At 49.5% G+C, this 21,272-nt stretch overlaps 1 protein-coding gene across 4 annotated transcripts in view; it reads right to left on the bottom strand.

Annotated features, from left to right (window-relative positions):
- MAPK15 (mitogen-activated protein kinase 15) overlaps positions 1-21,038 on the bottom strand; it is a 27,382-nt gene extending 6,344 nt beyond the window's left edge. For 2 of the 4 annotated variants that reach the window (XM_015416975.1, XM_015416973.1), the window contains exons 1-9: positions 20,964-21,038; positions 18,197-18,287; positions 17,827-17,957; positions 17,472-17,635; positions 14,521-14,721; positions 7,354-7,411; positions 7,072-7,160; positions 5,335-5,440; positions 69-351 (exon numbers count right to left, since the gene is read on the bottom strand). In XM_015416975.1, coding sequence (XP_015272461.1) covers positions 69-351; positions 5,335-5,440; positions 7,072-7,160; positions 7,354-7,411; positions 14,521-14,721; positions 17,472-17,635; positions 17,827-17,957; positions 18,197-18,287; positions 20,964-20,975 — 1,135 coding nt within the window. In that variant the 5' untranslated portion in view covers positions 20,976-21,038. Of the gene's footprint in view, positions 1-68; positions 352-5,334; positions 5,441-7,071; positions 7,210-7,353; positions 7,412-14,520; positions 14,722-17,471; positions 17,636-17,826; positions 17,958-18,196; positions 18,288-20,963 lie in introns of those variants that run through there. The other 2 variants (XM_015416974.1, XM_015416976.1) reach the window with 2 other exon arrangements.
- Between the last annotated feature and the right edge of the window lie 234 nt (positions 21,039-21,272).

The following is a 21,272-nucleotide window of genomic DNA, read 5'->3' as shown; positions in this document are numbered from 1 at the left end:
CAGCCTCTCCCACCCACCCCTCCCTCCCCCCCTCCCAAGGACCCAACATGCCAGAGATCTGCACGTACTGTGGGCACTGGTGTGGGCGATGAGGCGGCCCGCTGTGGAACTTGTTGTTGGCCTTGGGCAGAGACGTCTTATTTCGCTCGCGCTTTGGTGGGGAGCTTCGCAAGGAACGGCGGCTCCAGACGGCCCGGGAGGAGAGCTACTTGGTGGGAGGGGCTGCGGCACCCCCTGCTCCTTACGTAGAGGTTCAGTAGGGAGGTGGGGCTCTGAGGAACTGGGCTGGAGATCCTTTCTTTGGAGCTGCTGCTTCTGATGCTGGTTAGTTGCCTTCCTTTCCAAAATAATCTGCAAGAAAGGGGAAACTGCTGAATTTGAGGTTTGCCTGCAGCGTTACGGCAAGAGGACTGAAGAGCAAAAGGAATTTAACTAATACAAAGAAGAGGTCTGGTTGTAGTATGAATGCTGAATAGCAGCAGCAGCAGCAGCAGCAGCAGCAGCAGCAGCAGCAGCGGAGAGGAGAGGCTGTTTTCCATGGCACTGGGGGGAGGGGGCAGGATCAGAAAGCTCATTAAGGCCTCCCCCCTCTTCTTCACAGCTCCCTCCCATGATTTTCCAGAGGCCCAAATGCTTATACCTTCTCAAGCAATCTTTCTCTACTGTTTAGGTGTGTGCCCCCTGTAATCACCCTGTTTCTAGCATGAACAGCCGGGTCCGAGCTTTTACCGATCATTCCAATGTATCTATGCGGCATGGCAAAGGCGGCTGCACAAGCCCCAAGTAATGGCTCTGACTTGCTGCTAAACAGCACAGGAGAAGTCTCGGGATGCCCCGTGAGACCCAGGGATGCCTCTTGCTTGTCTCCCCTCCACCCAGCACAGATTGCACACGTGCCTTCATCTCCATCCTGGTTACGTGCGGCCTGCTGGCTTGGGCTCAGCCAAATAATGGCGCCATCATTCTGGAAGGACTCCGTCCTTTCCTGTGACAGCCCCCCCCAACGCCCCCCAGAAAGCTCAGTCCTCACCCCCACGCCCCAAGTCTTGCTAGGCTAGTTGCTACCAAATCCATTTAGGTGTTCAAAATATTTACAGCCCCCTTTCCCATCCCCCACCATCACTGTCGAGGAAACAGTCAACAATGCAGCCTAAGCACAGAAGAAAACTCAGTGGATGATTTTTTTTAAAAAAAGAGTAGTAATAAGGCCATTAAAAAAAAAATGAAACCAAAATATAAAAACACAGAATAGCCACAGAAGTTGATGAGAAAAGAGGGGAAACAATTCTCCCTTCCCCTGGTGCCTAAAGCCTGCTTAGGGGTCTTCAACACCATCCCCCCCCCCATGACCAGGCAGGGAGACGGCTGGACAGCAGGCTGAGCAGCACACCCATCGAGCCCCAATCCTGCCTTGGAGACCCCACCACGGGAGACCCAGCCTCTCGACACTGGAGGAGTCCTGGGCAGGACACCAGATGCAGATCCGTCACAGCAACAGCTATCCAAGAGTGATCCAATGGTGGAATCCACTGCCAGTGGGGCAGTGATGGCCATGAGCACAGAGGGCTGTGGAAAGGGGCTCAGGCAGGTTCATGGAGGAGAGGTCCATCTGTGGCTGCTAGCTATGGTGACCGAAGGGAGCGTCCGTGTGCAGAAGCAGCAAGCCTCTGGTTAGTCGTGCTGAGGAGCAGCTTCAAGAGAGGGCCTCAGCCCCTATGTCCTGTTTGGCCACGGAGGACAACGGGTTGTCCACTGTATGAAACAGTACGCTGGATTAGATGGACCCACACTGGTCCGATGCAGTACACCCCTCTTGTGTTCTTATCAAGGCACCACCACTGCTGAAAACGGCCCCGCCCTTGGCGCTCCACCCTCCTCGCCTCTACCGGTGAGGGCACAAAGAGAAGGCCTGAAAGCCTGCTTGCGTCACTTGAGAGACTTCCAGCACCCTGGTCCCAAGCCCATCAGGGCTTTCTCGGAAATAACCAGATTTCTTAATTGGGCCCAGCAGGAAGCAGGCCGCCCACGGAGAGCTTCGAAACTTGGTGAGATGCATTCCTCATAAACCGTGCTGGACTGGCCACCACACTTTTAACAGTGGTCAACCTTCAGAGCTTCTGGTCAACCTTCAGAGGCAGCCTCCCTCAGAACACTCTGCACTGACGTAATCTGGAGGAGACGCCCACAGTGAGATCACGTTTCCTGGGCACTCCAGCTGGCTGACTAGATACTCATTTCATTGGATGCCAAGAGACCAAGTATTTGTGGGGGGGAGAGAAAAAGTCCTGTTTTCACCACTTCTATGTCCCCCCCTTGTCTTTTTTCCTAAAACTGAAAGCCCCAAATACCATAGCCTTTCCTTATAGCGAAGGTACTCTAACACCCTTTCTACACCTTTTACAGCACCACAATATCTGTCCTGAATTGCAAACCTGGGCCACAGGCTTTATGTAATTTCTTTTTCCATTCCAGTCAGGAAGACAAAAGCTGTACAGCTTGTATTTATGCCAATTTGAGCATTTACCGGGCTGGGTACTATCCCTAAAGACAGGGTGATTTTTAAAGGAGGAGACTACTGAGGTATCCGGGGCCAAATGCTCCCTCAAACAACCCCAGCACTGGGAGTGTGGGCAAAGTGAGGTCAAAGTGGGCAAACAGACATCTACTACGGTTTACATGTCAAATCATGTTTTATAGGAAATCAGTCCCCCCCGATTCCTTCTGTATGTCCAACTATTTTGATTACTTGGGATTTTGTTTCAGGTGTAACACTGTTTTTAAGTATGTCACTTGCCAGTATATCTCAAAGGAGGACCATTTTAACCATGACGCTCTGAAACCAAGTGCTCTGTATAAATCTTGATTTTGGCCATTAGTTTCAAATATTGTTCTTTAATAACTAGTTATCCTCTGTAAATCTCTAATCCCTCTTTAAAGCCATCTATCTTGTAGCCACTGTTAATCAGGACCCCAAACCTGATCCTTGAATGCTACAGAAGTTCACTTCTGAAGAACTCTGGCTTTGGCTTCTGAGTAGAAGCAGCCTAACATGTGATCTCAGGAGCGGGATATGCGGTGAAGGCCATGCGAGGATGATAATTCAACAGCCTAACAAATGAGAAAATGTGTGGCATGTCTTGACGATCTATAAAGCTGAGGAGGCACAAAGTTGCTTGTAGAATCCAACAACATTGAGCACATCTCTGCACTGTGATGGAACTGGTTGGACAACTGAAACAGTTCCTTTGATGAAGGCAAGGTATGAAAAGGGGAGTTTCCTTGGAAGATACTAGTCATGAACTCACAAGAAGAAAATGACTGGATAATAAACTTAGATAACTGGATAAGCGGGAACAACTTGTCACTCCTCCTATGCATGGGAGGGGCTGCCTCTGAAAGGGGAGGCCAGATCACAACAGAGCAGGACCAGCCTCCCCCCCCCCCCGAGGCTGCACTGGCTTCCGGTGGAGCCCTGAGTCAAGTTCAAGGTGCTGGTCCTGACCTTTAAGGCCTCGCGTGGTCTGGGACCAATGTATCTGCGGGACTGCCTCCTCCATTACAACCCCGGGAGAGCATTGCGCTCTTTACAGAACAACTTGCTGGTGGACTCCAGCCCCAGAGACATCCGACCTGGTGGAACTCTCTGCCAAATAACATCAGGGCCCTGCAGGATCTTACACAATTCCGCAGGGCCTGTAAGGCAGAGATATTTCCGCCAGGTGTTTGGTTGAAGACAGCGACAGTTTACATCATGGCTGGGCTGGGCTGGGCTGGGCTGGGCCCCCCCTCCCTTGTGGAGACCTAGAGCCCCCCCATGCTCATGAAGCACCCATGGACCAGAAATGGGAAGGGGACCACAAAATATGGTTACTTGCTTTTAACTGTTGTATAATGTTGGATATAGTTTTGTGGTTTTTATGGTTTTAAATCTGTACATCACCTAGAGCCCCACATTCATGGGGATTAGGTGATCCACAAATATCATGTAATGAATAAATAAGTAAACAAATAAATAAAAAATCCTCTAACCCAAACCTAACCCGACTCTTCCTCCTCCGTGCTGCCTGCGGAGCCTTCTTCATGCTTTGCTTCTATCTTTTCTTTCCATCCTTGCCTTATTGCTCTATTGCTTTGCCTCTTTTTAAATTTATTTATTTATTTTTAAGGATGCCATCTGAAAATTCGAGAGGAAGAAAGAGAAGCTTAACTTAGCTTCCACTAGATGGGCTAAGAGTGATTGAGGGTTTCATCCATGTCATGTCCTTTTCTTGATGAGTTTTTCATTTATGCATTTCTGTGGTTTGTTTCTATTCATTTATTTATATGGGTTTTAATTGTTTTGCCTTAAATTCATTACATGTTTGCACATTTTTCTATTCCCCCACATTCTATGTCTTGTTATATCTCTTCTTGCTTTGAAGGATTTATTGCTTTGGTGGTACTTGATTTAGTGGGCTGTACATTGTGCTTAATACATAATTTGCATTTACTTTGATCAACTAAAGCATCCATGCATGTTCCTCACTGGTCGGTGTTGGCCCACTGGGACTTTCCGCTGCTACTATGTCGGCTGGCGGTGAATCCCACAGTTTAATTACTCGTTCAGTAACGAAGTTTTTCCTTTGGTCTGTCTTGTATCTAACTGCCCACCAAATTCATTGGGCCCCCCCAAGTTCTACTAATATGGGAGAGGGAGAAGAAGCTTCCCTGTCTTTTCCCTCCCTCCCCCCCCCCCCTGGGCTCCTAACTTCCCTCTCCCGGGAGCCTTGTTGTCTCAAGGCCTGAGCCTGCGTGTCTTCTGTGAGCAGCACGTGTGCTGATGCTGGGCTTTCCGTGGCAGGCACTGATCTGGACGGCCCACGCTAGCCCGATCTCATCAGACCCCTGGAAGTTAAGCGGGGCTGGGCCCTGGCTAGTATCTAGACAGAAGACGGCCAAGAGTCCACGGTCGTTATGGAGAGGCAGGCAGTGGCAAACCACCTCTGTCCATCTCTTGCCCTGAAACCACAGACATGAAGCCGGGTGGGCCCTGGTTAGTATTTGGATGGGAGACCACCAAGGAAGGTCAAGGTTGCAACACGAAGGCAGGCAATGGAGAACCACTTCCAGCTGTCTCTTTGGGGTCGCCAAAAGCCAGCTGTCACTTGATGGCACTTTACAGGGTTACTGTCCCATGCCAACAGAGTAGTATAATTAGCACCCTGATGTCCATGCTAAAACCCTGAGAAAAGGGGGGGGGGGGTTTTAAGCTGTAAATCCAGTAAGTCGAGCAAACCTTCACCATCAGTGCGGTCAAGGCAAAGGGCCCCCTCGGCTGAAGGGACAGCAAGTTACCTCGTACAGCTTATTGCGATACTCAGCCACGGAGAGCTGCAAGTCATCGTCCAGAGGGAGGATCACGTTGTAGTCCAGAGCAGGCTCTTTGGTGGGACAGTGGAACCTGCCAAAAGAGGGTCTACTCAGGCACGGGGGACACGGCTGGCACAACGACCTGCCAGCTGCCTTCCCAGGGGCTAGGGGCGTTCGGGCATAGCCCTCCAGGCTGCTGTTCCAGAGGCACAGGTGCGTCCACTTGCCCAGAGAACATGTCTGTCTCCCCACTGCCTCTGCAAACACCTCTTGCAGCTCAGACTGAAGGATGCACCTAGATTTGTAATTTGCCACCTTGGATCCTTTTATTCTGGTTGTAGTTCTTAGCAACTGTATATGGACATTTTAAAATTTGTATCTTTGTTTCATGGCATTTTGCCCCTTGTACATCACACAGACCCTGGTGGCAAGCTGGGATAGGGCAATTAATAAATCAGCCCGGTGCAAGCTGGGATAGGGCAATTACTACTACTACTACTACTACTACTACTACTAATAATAATAAACAATAATAGAGTATGTGGTGGCAGAGCAGCCTTGGGGCTTCATGGATGACACATCTGCCCATTCATGGACGACACCCATTTCAACCTGGTTTCATGTCTAGGTTTGATACCAAAACAGCTTTAGTGGCACTGGTGGACCATCTTCGCTTTAAGTTGGATGGGACAATCTTCCCTGTTGATGCTATTAGATCTTTCAGTGGCCTCTGACACAACTGGCCACTCCATTCTTCTCTACCAGCATATGGCATAGTGGTTAAGAGTCGTGGTCTCTGATCTGTAAACTCGAGTTTGATTCCCCACTCCACCACACAAAGACTGCTGGATGACCTTGGGCCAGTCACTGTTCTCTCAGAACCCTCTCAGCCCCACCTACCTCAAAATGAGACTGTTAAGGAGAGATGAAGGGAAGGTGACTGTAAGCTGCTTTGAGACTCTTTGAGGTAGCGAAAAGCAGGGTATAAAGGCCAACGCTACTTTTTCCCCCTTATCCGCTGCATCTGGTTCATCAACTCTCTCGTTACCTAAACTCAGCTCATCTGGCCACACTGATCCATCCGCATGTCTGTAACCTCACAGTTGGCTTACTGCAGCGCACTCTATGTGGGGCTGCCATTGAAGACAACCCGGAAATTACAGTGGGTCCAGAATGTAGTAGCCCAGCTGCGGTCAGGGGCTAGCTGCTGGGAACATATATTGCCTATTTTGAAACAGCTACCCTGGCTGCCAGTCTGTTTCTGAGTTCCATTCAAGGTGCTGGTTACGAACCTTAAAGCCCTTCATGACCCGGGACCCCAGGTGCTCGAAGGACCAACTCCTTCTGTATGCCCCTGGTGCCCCAACTATGGTTGGCTATCCCACTTACCCACCCACCGGTGGACCATCTGGCGTCCACGGGAGCCTGGGCCTCTTCCAACGTGGCTCCAGCTCTGTGGAGCTGACTCCCTGAAGAGGGGAGGGTCTCCCTCCTTGGAGGTCTTCAGGGAGTGCTGCAAGGCTGGCCTGTTTGCCAGGGGTTCTGAGGCGGGCTGGATGGCAGGCATCTTTTAAGGGGGGGAGGGAGGGAGGGATATGGCATGTGCCGCTTTATTCTGGTTTTAGCTGAATCATGCATCTTGACGTACGTGAAGAAAAAACACTGACATGGGGACCAAAGAGTAAACTACCAGACAGCGTCGCTGCAAGCTGGGAGACTCGCCTTTGTACATAGGGATGCTTCAGGGCCTCTTCTGCCGTCAGCCGCTTGTCAGGGTTAAAGACCAAGAGCCTCTTCAGAAGGTCCAAGGCCTGAGGAGGAGTTGAAGGGGGTAAAATGTCCTCAAAAGTCACCCGTTGCCTGTGTTCAGAACGGGGGAAAACACACACACACACACTTCAGTTTCCGTCCACCCCCACCAGCCCCAAGACCTCCGTGTGGGAGGAGGCGGCCTATGGTGGGACTTGGCTGCTCGTGACAGAAGAAGGGGGACCGAAGACTCACTGGGAGCTCAGGCGGCTGATAATCGAGGCTCTGTAGTCTGAGTGGAGGGCGGCAACATCTGCAAGCACAAACAGTGTCCGGTCGTGACCACGAGGAGGAGGAAGAGGCTCTGCCGGTCGAGCAGAAGGGCAGCCAGAGACAAAAGCCACCTGCGTTTTCCCCAGGAGGGCATTTAAAGCTTTCAATATTTTGTATGGTACAGTTATATGCTGTTTTAATTTTAAATTTAAAGTTCTGTTGTAATAGCCGAAAACTGGGACGTAACTCTGTTAATCATGCTTCCGCCCTGGTCCTGAAGAGAGAGAGAATGACATTTGCTCAGAAGGGACTCAGTCTCAATTAACAAAAAAACAAAACAACTCTTTAAAAAAAACATTTTGGAGAAGATGCAGCAATACAGCAACGATTACGAAGAAAGAAGTAGGGAAGATATGAACAGCCTGGGGTATCACAGCAGCAGCCGTGGGCCCCAGGGGGGGTGGGGCAACAGGCGGGGCTGGGGCCACAGCTCCGCAGAGGAGCACCCGTGCTGCTTGCAGGACACCCAGAGTTCCCTCCCTGGCACCTCCCATGAAGGAGATCCGTTGGAATTGATGTGAAAGACCCATGGGATCCTGCTGGGAAGCTAGGGCTGGCTAGTAAACAATACTGACCCCAACAGACCAATGGTCTGACTCCATATAAGGCCGCTTAAGAACACCAGAAGAGCCCTCCTGGGTCAGACCATCAGAGGGTCCCTCTCGTCCAGCCTCCCGTCCCACACAGCGGCCAGCCAGTTCCTCTGGAGGGCCAAACGAACAGGGCAGAGAGGCCTTCCCCCGATGTTGCCTCCTGGCTCTGGGATTCAGAGGATTAGTGCCTCTGAATGTGGAGCTTCCCCTCAGCCACCATGGCTAGTCGCCATTGATAGACTTACCCTCTCTAAATCTATCGCATCCAATGCTCCCTCTAAGCTGTGGAGTCCTGTGAGCAAAAATTCTACTTTCTGAGCTACTGGCATTAGAGTTGTGAGCAGGTGATTTGGCTACTGCATAAATTAGTTTGCTCTGGAGCCATCCTTCCTGAGGTAAGAGAAAAATGTGTAAGCCAGAGGCTAAAAACCCGAGCTAGCGCACGCTAACTCAACTTAGAGGGATTCCTGTGGCCATCACTACATCCTCTGGCAGTGAATTCAATATTTTAAGCACTCTCTGCGTAAAGTAGTATTTCGTTTAGTTCATCCTGAACCTACAGCCCATCAGCTTCACTGCATACCCTCAAGTTCTGGTATTTTGAGAGAAGGAGAAAAATTTCTCTCTGTCAGCTCTCTTCATGTGAACAGCCACTTAGGGCTTTAATGACCACAGGCAGCACTCTGCCTCTCACCTGGAAGTTAACAGGTATAACAAAATGGCTCAGGAAGGGTTGTTTTTTTAAAATAAAAGTAACAGGACACTAAACTGTGGTACATGCTCTGTATAGTCCTGTTCCTTTTATTAAAAAAAACCCCTTCCTGAGCCATTTTGTTATACTTGTAAACATCAAAAAAATGATACCACATAAGTATACAAAGCACTGAGAATAGGGTAACAGGTACAGCAAACAGTGCTTTCTATACAAACATAGTATCATTTCCTGCACTGTTTAACGTATCATGCCTAATACTTATGGCTTTGTTTCAGACTAGAAAGGAAATACTACTTTACACAGAAAGGGATGGAAATGTGGAATTGGCTGCCAGAGGATGTAGTGATGGCCACAGGAATAAATAGCTTTAAAAGGGGATGAGATAGATTCATAGAGGGTAAGTCTATCAGTGGCAGCTAGCCATGGTGACTGAGGGGAACCTCCACATTTGGAGGCACTAATCCTCTGAATCCCAGAGCCAGGAGGCAACATCAGTGAAAGGCCTCGGCCTCTCTGCCCTGTTGTTGGCCCTCCAGAGGAACTGGTTGGCCATTCTGTGAGAGACAGGATGCTGGACTGGATGGACCCTCACTAGTCTGATCCAGACGGGCTCTTCTGATGTTCCTCTCAGGGGAAGGCCTTGACCTCTGTATCCTTTTGTTGGCCCTCCAGAGGAACTGGCTGGCCATTCTGTGTGAAAGAGGATGCTAGAGTAGATAGACCCTCCCTGGTCTGATCCAGCAGGGCTCTTCTGATGTTCCTATTTACACTGTGTAATATGCCTTGCATCTCAGTGGGAAAGCCGGACTATAAAATAACCTGCACTGCTTAAGCCTGCAAAGATGTATTCATCCTCACTGGTATTCATCAGCAATTTTGCACTGACTTGTAGCTGCAGAAAAGTCCTGCACAGTCCACACGGGTATTCCCAAATAAGAGTCCACTGCAATGGCCCGGTCTGGACGTAAACAGCACAGATAACCAATGGACAGTTTTTGCTTGTCCAGAAGAGTTGCGCTTAAGTTGGTTGAAGGCACCTCACACCCCCTGTTGCCCCAAACTCCTATAGGACTCACAGGGCCCTACAGTGCCAGGCCCATAGCCAGAATTATTTTGTTAGGGGGGCAAAAAGGGAGCAGCAGCAGCAGCACTACGATTAGAACCAGGCTTGCCAATTTCCATGCGGAGCCTGGAGATCTCCCAGAATTATTACTATCTCCAATGAAATTAAATAAAAGTTCACCTCCAGTTCAGAAGCATGCTTTCTTTTGGAGACCCAGGTTCAGATCCCACTCTGTCAGGGAAGCTTGCTGGGTGACCTTGAGCCAGTCACACACTCCCAGCCTAACCCTATCTCACGGGGGTGGGGTGGGTGAGGATAAAATGGAGGAGGGGACAACAATGCGAGGGGCCGACCCAGGCCCGAAGATGCCTCCCCCTTCAGGAGGCCTCAGCCAGCAGAACCCGGCAGGAGCAGGCAGGTACAGGAACAGGCATGCCACGAGACTGGGAGGCCTCACCTTGCCTGCCTCCAGCATTATGCAGGAGGTACCAAGAACAAGTGGTGTGGGTTCACCCACCTTGTTTAAGTTTTCTGAGAAAGCAGAAAGGCTCAATGCCTATTTCGCCTCAGCTTTTTTCCCTGAAGAGGAGAACAGGCTCTTCTAGAGATGGCAGTAGGCAAGGCACAGTGTCTGGGCTGCTGGTTGACATAGACAGAGAGGTAGTTGAAGCACCCGGCTGCACTGAATGAGTACAGATCCCCAGGGCCAGATGGTACGCACCCCAAGAGTCCTCAAAGAACCTTCTAGAGAGCTTGCAGAGCCTTTTATTCATCATCTTCCAGACCTCTTGGAGGACGGGAGATGTGCCACCAGACTGGAGGAGGGCAGATGTTATCCCAATTTTCAAAAAAGGGAGGAGGGATGTCCCAGAAAACTTCAGGCCAGTCAGTCTGACCCAGAGAAGATACCAAAGTAGATTTTAAAGGGATCAATCTGCGAGCGTCTAAAGGACAACTTGGGATCCGGGAAAGTCAGCACCAATCAGTCACCAACAGGTCCTGCCAGACCAACGTCCTTTCCTTCTTCAATCGAGTGACAAGTTTACTGGATCGAAGGAATGCTGTTATTGTTGTTTACCTGGATTTCAGTAAAGCTTTGGACAGGCTTCCCCATGATGTTCTGATGGGTAAACTAAAGGACTGTGGACTGGACTCTAGGATAGTTAGGTGGATAGGGAACTGGTTGGAGAACCACACTCAGAGAGTAGTTGTCAATGGCATTTCATCTGAATGGAGGGAGGTGACCAGTGGGGTGCCACAGGGCTCGGTTCTGGGCCCAGTACTTTTCAATATTTGTATCAATGATCTGGATGAGGGTGTGGAGGGCTACTCATTAAATTTGCAGATGACACTAAATTGGGAACAGCAGCGAACACACCAGAAGATAGAGATAGAATTCAACAAGATCTGAACATGCTGTAAAAGTGGGCAGATGTGAACAAGATCCAATTTAACAAGGATAAGTGCTGAGTTCTACATTTCGGTAGCAAAAATTAGGAATACACATACTGGATGGGGGTTACACTTCTGAGTACAGTGTGTGTGAACAAGATCATGGGGTAAGGGTGGACCGAAAATTAAATATGAGCAGCCAGTGTGATGCGGCGACAAAAAAGGCTAATGTGATCTCAGGGTGTGTCAACAGAGGTATAACATCCAAATCACAAGATGTCATAGTCCTGCTGTACACTGCATTGGTCAGGCCGCACCTGGAGTCTTCTTGTGTGCAGCTCTGGAGGCCTCACTTCGAAAAGGATGTGGACAGAATGGAGCGGGTGCAGAGGAGAGTGACGAGGATGATCTGGAGACCTGGAGACCAAGAAGCCCTGCAAGGAAAGGCTGAGGGACTTCTTGGGAAAGTTCAGTCTGGCGAAGAGGAGGCTGAGGGGGACATGATTGCTCTCTTGAAGTATTTGAAGGGCTGTGTCACTCAGAGGAGGGTAGGGAGCTGTTCCTGCTGGCAGCAGAGGAGAGGACTCGCCATAATGGGTTTAAATTAAGGGCAGGAAGGTACCCGGCTGGACATTAGGAAAAACTTTTTGACAGTCAGAGTTGTGCAATAGTGGAACCAGCTGCCTAGGGAGGAGGTGAGCTCCCCCTTCTCACTGGCAGTCCTTAAGCAGTGTCTGGACAAACACCAGGATTCTCCAGGCTGGCCCTGCGCTGAGCAGCAGGGGGTTGGACTAGAGGGTCTGTATGGCCCCTTCCAGCTCTGTGACCTCGCTCATGGTGGCTTCATGTTTCCCTTCTTAAGAATGAAAGTTCTGAAGCTCAGATGATGGCTGAGTTATCAGGATATTTTAATATTAATCAAGAAGCAGCTGGTACGTGTGCTACTGAATGGGATGCTTGTAAAGCTTTTATCAGAGGAAGGATCATTGTATATGATTCTCACAAGTAGAAACTCAGTGAAAGGGAAGAAACAACCTTGAAAAATAAGTTGAAATATATTTTACTGGTCAATGTGTTGTATCTCCCCATATTAGGTCTGCATTGGGAGCTGCCAAAAATGAAATACAAGTTAAACAATAGAATGTGCTTTAACTTGTTTGTGCCACTCGTATTATGGAGGTGGTGAGAGGCCAGGTGAAATCTTAGCACACTGTTTAAAGCAGCAAAAGAACAAGAATTAGACTCCTCCAACCAAGGATGAGAAGAACAAAATATATACCCCCTCTACTGCAATAACTCTGAATTGTACAGTAAAGGCAAAGAACCCATTGAGAAAGACTTCGAAAAAGACTTAGAAGCTCATGTCAGTTGTGCGTAGACATATTTTTAGATCCTTAGAAACGTTTTTACTGATGCTTATCTGTATCTGTGACAGTGTCATAGATGCAACGAACATGAAATTGAGCCAGCTTCAGAGGACGGCGGAAGACAGGAGGACCTGGCGGGATCTGGTCCATGGGGTCGCGAGGGGTCGAACTCGACTGTGCGACTGAACAACAAAATCTGTAAACTTGCCACCATTTTTATATTTTGGGTCTTTTTACTACCATGAGTATGCATGTTTAAGGCACCTGCTGCAGGAAGGGTGTGCCGGGAGTGTGCGAGCCCAGATGACTACTCAAAGATCAACAGTTATATTTAAGTACGCTATTTTCACTTGTTTCTCGTCTCTGCACGTAACACTGATGGGTACAGACTAACAAGCTGTCCTGCGTAAAGGCGCTTCAACTGAAGAGAGAGTTCAGTACAGTCTGTTTGATGAATGGGGACCTCTGAGCCAAGGTAGCCACTCGGCAGAATTCAGGAAGAGGCATCCATACTGCCATCCCTCTGGGAGAATCAGCCCCCATGCTCACCAGCCAACTGGTACATGCTGCTTCTGGCTCGGGGCAAATCCCTAATCTCTATTGGTCACTGTTGACCAGCATCCCCCAAAGTCTACTTATTTATTTATTTAATATAGTCTAAAGGTGCCTTTCCACACAACTTAGGTTCCTCAAAGTTTCTGAACTGCTGTTCTGCAGAGACCCAATCCCCTCACTGTGATTTGTAGAGGCCACAAAGAAATAATATCAAGTTTCTCAGTGTACATTATGCTGTTCCTTTTCCTACTTGTAAGAATTCTGTGCAGTTCAGAATCTCACTGCTGTTCCAATCATCATCCAGCAACAGATATCCAATGAAGTACTACGGATAGGGATGCTCAAACCCCCAACTGTTTGGCTCGCATCCTCTTCACCAGCTGTGAACAGGAACTTAATTTTTTCTGTGATCAGTTCAACAGTTCACTGATCTGTTTGTTAAAGTTTAACAGGCTGCTTCACTGTATTCGTTCGCCATATTCCTTCCTAACAACGCCATATAGTGTAACTGGCTGTTTGTGCAAGCAAGTTCCCATACAGCCTGACTGAATTCGGCTATCCCCCTCCCTCCCTCCTTTCCATTTTTAGCTGGTCCTCCCCTGAACAACAGGCTCAGGGTGGGTTACAACATGGTTAAAACATACAACATAACTGAAATATAATATAACCTTAATAACTATAAAATTACTAACAAAACAGAACTAAAACATTGCCAAAACTTCTAGATGGTGTCTGCTGCGCAGTTCAAAGTCCCAAGGGATGCTGGCTGTGGGTAGCCGTGGACGGAAGGGTGCAGAGCAAATGGGTGGGTGAGAAAGGCAGTCATGGTGGAATGAAGCTAGTCAGAGCAGGAGAGGCCACTATAGATAAATACAGAGCTGTTTATCTGCTCTGCTCAGCATGCAGTTGTTTAAATAGACCACTTACAAATCAGTCCAATAAAATCTTATCCTTCAGGGCCCATCTAAGTAGCCTTTAGTGATGCTAATGACCACCAAGCACTTTGAATCAGTATCGTCTTTGCATGTGCAGAGTTCCACAAAAACTAGGGCAAACCAGTTCGATAAGCCTTTGATGCTGTTCAGCATGAACTGAACAGATCAGGTGACCAACAACTTGAATCTGATAGACATGTTTTAATGCAGTAAGTCTGGCTGCTGAGCGTGTTCGGGGCACCGTTCACTGCATCCCTAGTTATGAAGCCACATTACTGCTCAGGACAAAGTGTTAATGGCTCTCAGGGGACCTTCAGTTTGCCACCAGCACAGCAGGAAGCACAGCGCAAGAGAAGGGCGTGAGCAAATGCAATTCTGTAACTTCAGATTGTGACCCCCCCTTCATGGCCCATCTATCTCAGGGTCCCCCAAAGCTCCACCCTCTCCAGGTTAGGAGGCTAGTTCTTACCTGGGCTCATGTCCTGCTCCCCCTTTCCTTGAGCTCGTTAAGCCCTTCAAACCATTCTCACCTTCTGCGGATGGAGGAGGTATGATGCGCAAGATGTGCTCAATTTGGTTGACCGTGGATGTGCCTGGGAACAGGGGCTTCCCGAGCAACATTTCCCCCAAAATGCAGCCGATGCTCCACATGTCCACACCCTTGGTGTAGCTGCAGGAGAAAAAGACCATCGCTGTCAGGACTCGAGTGGCCGGGTTGGGGGTGGGGCAACCACTGGGGTGGCTATACCATCCCACCGTTTCAAGATTCCAAACCATTGCATCTTGTTCCCCTCCCTCTTTTTTCTTATTTGCTCTACTATGTGAACATTTACTCCATCTCCTTTTCTTAAGTTCTTCCCTTATCCCAGGTGTGATGTTTGTTTTTCATTTTCTAACCTGACTGTTGAATAAAGATACTATTGCATATTTCAGACAGCTCATAGCCAAACTCCGCTTTTTGATATAGAACCTACGCCTAGTTCAAAGCCAAGCCTTATCAGTGTGCATTACAATGCTGGGCACACCTTCCAAGACTGACAAGGAATGCAAGCCACCTAGCAGAGACTCTGGGATCTCCGTTTCTACAGGGTTAGCTACATCAAGAAGAAACAGGAGGATGCGGGGAATAGGTGAGACCAGAGTACCAAGTAGAGCAACTTCTAGAAGTTGAAGAAAAAAGCACAGATTCTAACTCTCTGCTCTGAAAAACAGTAATCTCTTTCATGCAGACTCAGAATACATTCAAACAGAGGGGGGGGGGAGTGCTCAAAGAGCAGACTATAGGCACAACCCTGGTGTGTCCCAGAATTACACTGATGTGGTGTTGCAGGGTGCTGCCACAGCCCCCACCACGGCCCTGCTGCCAAACCCCCCTTGCAGAGGGAGAAGGGGTGCCGCCAAGGGTGTGACAGGGGCTAGCCCGTTCCCGAAGGCAACTCAGAAGCATCACCTGCACAGCTGAGGCCCAACTGCTATGCCAACAAAACCCACGACGTAGTCTGTAAGTGATGTAGTCTGCAGGGAAAAGCAACCTCCCCCCCACCCCGCCTCAGCCTAGTACCACAACACTGCAGCCTGGAGGCCAGAGGAGGCTGACAAGTGGTGCAGGCATTTGCCACGGGTCTAAGACCCAGCCCCCACCCACACAGCAGCCACCCACAGCCAGCACCCAGCAATATAAGCCCCAGCCCAGGCCTGGTCAAGGCAGAGGCTAAGTCATGCAGCATGCTGCTACATCACTCGGGCTTCCTGCACAACGGTGGCAGCACCCACACACGCAGGGCCACGGGAATCTATGTGGGGGTGACTGACACCAGCACACACCTGAAGGGTGGGGGTGGCTGCAGAGGACCAACAGGGCTTTGTGGAACGGTCCCCCCCCCAACCATCCACCGAGCATGTTCCATGCAGCGGCCTGGGGTTCTCTCCAGGCAAGTGAGGTTAAGCTCTGCAGACTCAGACTGGCCTTGGAAAGGGAACAGGAACAAACCTATGGAAGGATGTGCACAACTGACGGAGCAAATGCCAGACCCACAGACTTGGTTCCTGTGGCTGAGCCACCCAGCCACTGCAAAGGGGCGTCAGCTACCTGACCCCAGCCCGGACAGCGCAACCTCACCCCCTGGCTAATCAGGGCTCATGTGCAGATGCCACACAGGACTGGGCCTACAGCTTTAATTATTCATATAGAATATTTCTATAAGGCCTCTTCAGAGTCCTGCTCGAGAAAGCTTACAATTAAAAAGCACTGCATAAAAACAAGTCATCAAAAAACAAGCCATTAGACATAAAAGCAGCATAAAAACTGTCCATAAAGCCGAGCAGGCCATTGAAACCCTGTACGATAAACCCCCTAATGAAAAGCCTCAATAAAAAGATGTGCTTCAGCCTGGCACCTGAAAGACCATAAAAAGGGGCCAGGCAAGGCTGGAGGGGGAGGCCATTCCAAAGGCAAGGGGCCACCGCAGAAAACGCCCTGGCTGTCGCTGCCCCCTGCCTCAACCCCAGGAAGCAGGGGTACCCAGAGCTGGGCCTGGAGAGGACTCCTACGGGTTCAATCCCAGAACGCCATTTTGTTCACCGGGGCAGTTTCCACCAGCGGAAAAAGCCCTTTGTACTAGCAGAACAGAGTTGAAGGCTCCAACCCAGTATCTTGTAGAATTAAGTTTACTATTTTTACAGTATTCCCCTGCCATCTCTCCATACGAATGTGCAAGACAACTCACAATCATGTTTCATAAATACAAAAGATAAAACTTAAAATCTACGAAACAGAAATTAAAATAAAAGCAAAATATATAGCGGCAAAATAGCAGACAAAGGATGTAAAACACAAGTGCAACAAAATAAGATCGTAGCAACACAAGTCCAAGTACCTGCTTGGAGCCAACTTCACCAGCCACCCACCACAGTGGAACTGACAAGACACGCACCACAGCACCTGTGGAACAGCGGTCTCCCTGAAAGACTGAAGACAGCACCGATTTCCCACAATGTTGGAGAACAATCCTGCTGGCTCTTTCCAGGAAGGGGGGGAGGGCAGAGGGGCACCTTCTGAGGCTGCTCACTATCCACCTTAGCCTCTGAAGGCCGAGACTCTCAAGAGCTGCTGCCAAGTCAGAGCAGTCAGTCCTCGGAAAGCTGGACCAACGGCTTCACTTGGTAACAGAGGCAGTTTCATATGTTCATACGGTGTAGGAAAACGAAGCAAACAGATGAGCCTTGGAGAAATCAGGCTCTACAGAGACAATGTGAGATTTTCTCCAAAGCATCTTTTATGCCCCTCCATAGCTGTAGGTTCACAGCTGCTTTGCCCCACGGCCACCATCACGAGGAAGGGAGAAAGATCAGGTCAAACTACCAAACTGATCTCCCCAGCTACCCTGCTTCTTCAAGACTCACAGGATTTCATTTCCTTACCTATGAGAAGCAAGCAGAATCTCAGGGGCCCTGTACCAGCGAGTCGCGACGTATTCAGTGAGCGCTTGGTTGCCATGATCCTTGTGGATTTGGCACAGGGAACGAGCCAGCCCAAAGTCACACAGCTTAACAAAGCAGTCTGCATCCAGCAGGATGTTGGAAGGCTGGAAACAGGAAAGGGTATATTGTCTTGATGAAATACCATGGCATGCCTGGAGAGGGGTGGGGGATGTGCAAAAGGGCTAGGCAGGCACTGGCAATCCAGCACGCACGCACGCACGCCCCAGCGCCCACCCGCCTGCAGTTTCTCTAAGGGAAGATGTGCCTCCAGCCAGGGTCCTTCTCAGACATGCACCTTCTGGTCCCTGTGAATGACGTTTCCTGAGTGGACGAATTTGGTGGCTTTCAGAAGCTGATACAGGATGTAACACTTGTGAATATCTTTCAGTAAATTCCCCTTCTTAATCACAGCATGCAAATCTGTCTCTGCAATAGGGGACAGCAGAAGATAAATGGCCATTATGAAAGCACTGCTTGAGATCCCACGTACCTTGCTTGTCTCTTCCAGCGGCTCACAGCTATCTCAGCATCTAAAGAGCTGTTTACAGATCTAGGATTCATTTTGTAACATTTATATTCTCTGTTTTTTTCCCAACAAACCAAGCAGTGTACGTGAGATATAGAGAACATTTATAAGCTACAATTTATAAGCGGGAAGAGCTCACCCATGGATTCAAAAACCAGGTAAATATCCTTGTCATTCTGAGCCCGGATGACATTCAGGAGCTTAATGATGTTTGGGTGTTCTCCAAATTCCTGCAGGGAAAAGACCAGCATACCAGACTCAAGGGATCTCAGTGCTCTGAACGCCTGTCCGAGAGCTGGCACAGCAGAGGGGCTGGTGTCGGACTAGGGCCTCTGGGGGCAACAGGAGCTGGGGCTGGTCACCCTCTCTCAGACTAACCCTGAGGTCTCCCAAGGTGGTGGCTGTGAAGGTTAAGATGGAAGAGGGAGGAAGAACTATGTGAAGAGCTGCTTTGGGTCCTGATCCAGAAAGAAAACTGGGAGATCTCTCTCTCTCTCTCTCTCTCTCTCTCTCTCTCTCTCTCTCTCTCTCTCTCTCTCTCTCTCTCTCTCTCTCTCTCTCTCTCTCTCTCTCTCTCTCTCTCTCTATATATATATATATGTATGTATGTATGTATGTATGTAAAATGAGGAAGCCTTTAAAGCCTTCTATTGTTTATATCAGAAAACATTTAGATGTTGTCAAGGCAGCTTATAAATAAAACAACACCACAAAAAATATCAAACAGTAAGCTCCCCATGCTGGAAGGGGCACCTCTGGTGCCAGCCCAGACAGTGAGGTGCCTGGGAGCGACACTGGAGGCCTCTCTTTCCATGGAGGCCCAGGTTGCTGCAGCTGCCCGGTCTGCCTTCTTCCACCTTCAGCAGATTAGGTTACTGAGACCCTCTCTCTCCCCACAAGACTTGGCCACAGTGACCCATGCAAGGGTCACTTCCAGGACTGATCACTGCAATTCGCTCTGTGCAGGCTTGCCCTTGAGGCTGGCCCAGAAGTGACAGCTGGTGCAAAATGCGGCAGCACACCTGCTAACGGCGACGCCTGTGCGGGCTCATGTCCAGCAGGTGCTCCGCCAATTGCATTGGTTACCAGCTGAATTCTGGATCTGCTTCAAGGTGTTGGTAATAGCCTTTAAAGCCTTACACAGCCTGGGACCGACATACCTGAGGGACCACCTCCTGTATATGCCCCGAAAAACGTTACGCTCCATGGATCAACATCTCCTGGCGGTCCCTGCCCCAAAAGACGTCTGTCTTGCCTCAACCAGGGCCAGGGCTTTCTCCACCCTGCGCGCAGGCGGGACATGCTCCCCATGGAGATCGGGGCCCTGCGGGGGGGGGGATCTCCTTCAGTCCCACGGGGCCTGTAAGACGGAGCGGTTCCACCAAGCCTTCGGCTGAGGCAGCGGACGTCCAATGTCACCCACTTAACAACTCCTGGCCACTATTTACACCTTAACATGGGCCAGGAGGACCTCTCGCAACTGTTAACTTTTCTACTGTAGGGTTGTGACCACCATTTTAATGTACATGAAGGTGTCTTGACATTCTAATTATCTATTGTATTAACAAAATATTGTTTTTATCGCACTGATGAGAGTTGTTACCCACCCTGAGCCCACTCGTGGGAAGGGTGGGCTATAAATATGAACGAATTAATAAATAAAAATAGAAAACAGAATCAGACCAAAATGAATACAAAAGCATTAAGAAAAATCAGGTTAAAATGGAAGATCTTAAAATGGCACTACATAAAGCAGGGGTCCCCCGTGTGATGCCCACTGACATCCTTTCCCAGCACCCATCAAGCATGTTTGGAAGGCGTGCTTCTGATTGGATATGCACATTTTTTAAAAGCATCATTTTGGCAGCAGCTGCCACCACAGCACAAGGATCTTCACTGTGTGGCTGAAGGTCAGCTGTGACTGGAGATAAGCTGTGTGTAGGCCAAAAAAAAAGGGTAAACAATATGCTCAATTCAAAAGGCATCCTGGAAGGCTGAAGAGTTACTATTAGATTTATGCATAACCTCACTTCTTGACATGTTGTAGCTGCCTCTGCCTCCTGCAGTGGCCATTCTGTATGTCTGCCCAACACCCTGCGTCAGAATTCCAGCAGTGCGTGCAGGGTCAGAAAGGTGGGGGGGGGGGGGTGGGGGGGGGCGACACAAAGTGTCTAAAACAGTCTAAAACAACGAGTGCAATTATAGGACAGTTGAAATTTCAGCTACAGGGAGATTCCACAAGGCACGTTCATTTGGTGCCCCAAGCAGGGCAAGTGTGTTGCCAGGCCCGTCTCTGTGGGGAGGAAGCACCAGAGCCACGGAACAGAGCCTGCCCCTGGTGCCCTAAAGAAGGCAATGGCGGACTTCTTAACCCTTCCCCCCAGGTTTTGATTGCTGTGTGAAACGAACAGAGAGAGTCTGACGGCCTGAAAGGGGGTGCTCTGTCCAAGTAGATGTGCAGAGCCCTGAGCACATCCCGCTTGTGTCAGGATTTCTCCTTGGGATGTTTTGGTTTTGAACAGAAGGAAGGAAGGATAAGTGGCTGGTTCAATGAACTGACGGTGAGCTGACCTTGGGCACAAAGGACGGGTCTGTTCTTAGTGTTACTGACCCCTTCTGAAAGATGCACAACTCCTACGTTTCAAGTTCTAAGTTTTCCTATGCTTGTGGCTTGGAGCGAAGCTCTAGCCTCCTACCCGAGGAATGGGGCTATCCAAAACTGGAGGGTCAGCCTGAGATCTCTCCAACAGGAAGCCACACAAAACGGAGATGACATTTCATCAATGGTTTATGTATAAAGATTCTACCAAAGGAAAGGTTCCTGAGGGAGCTGTTGTAACCAGTTGTTAGTACCAGGGCCCCATTTCCATGCTACATTGCTTAGGGTTCAGACAAGCATTTCTTACCTGTAGGAACATGATTTCTCGGAATGTTCTCTGAAAAACAGACAGACAGGCAGCAATTGCCAGTTAAGGAAATGAATACACATTCATCACATAGTCATATGCACGCCCACCGCCTGGGATTCCCCCTCAGGCTTTATCCTCTCAGCCAGAGGGTCCCCCCCCCCGTGAGAGAGGCAGCCTGGGGTGGTGGTGGTGGGGGGCTAAAGTGCCTGACGAGGAGGAGGAGACCTGGGAAGCCCAGGTGCAAACCCCACCCACAATACCCCCACCCACCCACCCACTTCCGCCGTGAGAGGCTGGCTGGGCGAC

Source organism: Gekko japonicus, unplaced genomic scaffold (assembly GCF_001447785.1).
Source record: "Gekko japonicus isolate JY-2015 unplaced genomic scaffold, Gekko_japonicus_V1.1 scaffold505, whole genome shotgun sequence".
NCBI classification, from domain to species: Eukaryota; Metazoa; Chordata; class Lepidosauria; order Squamata; family Gekkonidae; genus Gekko; species Gekko japonicus.
This window is presented reverse-complemented; position numbering and strand designations above follow the sequence as displayed.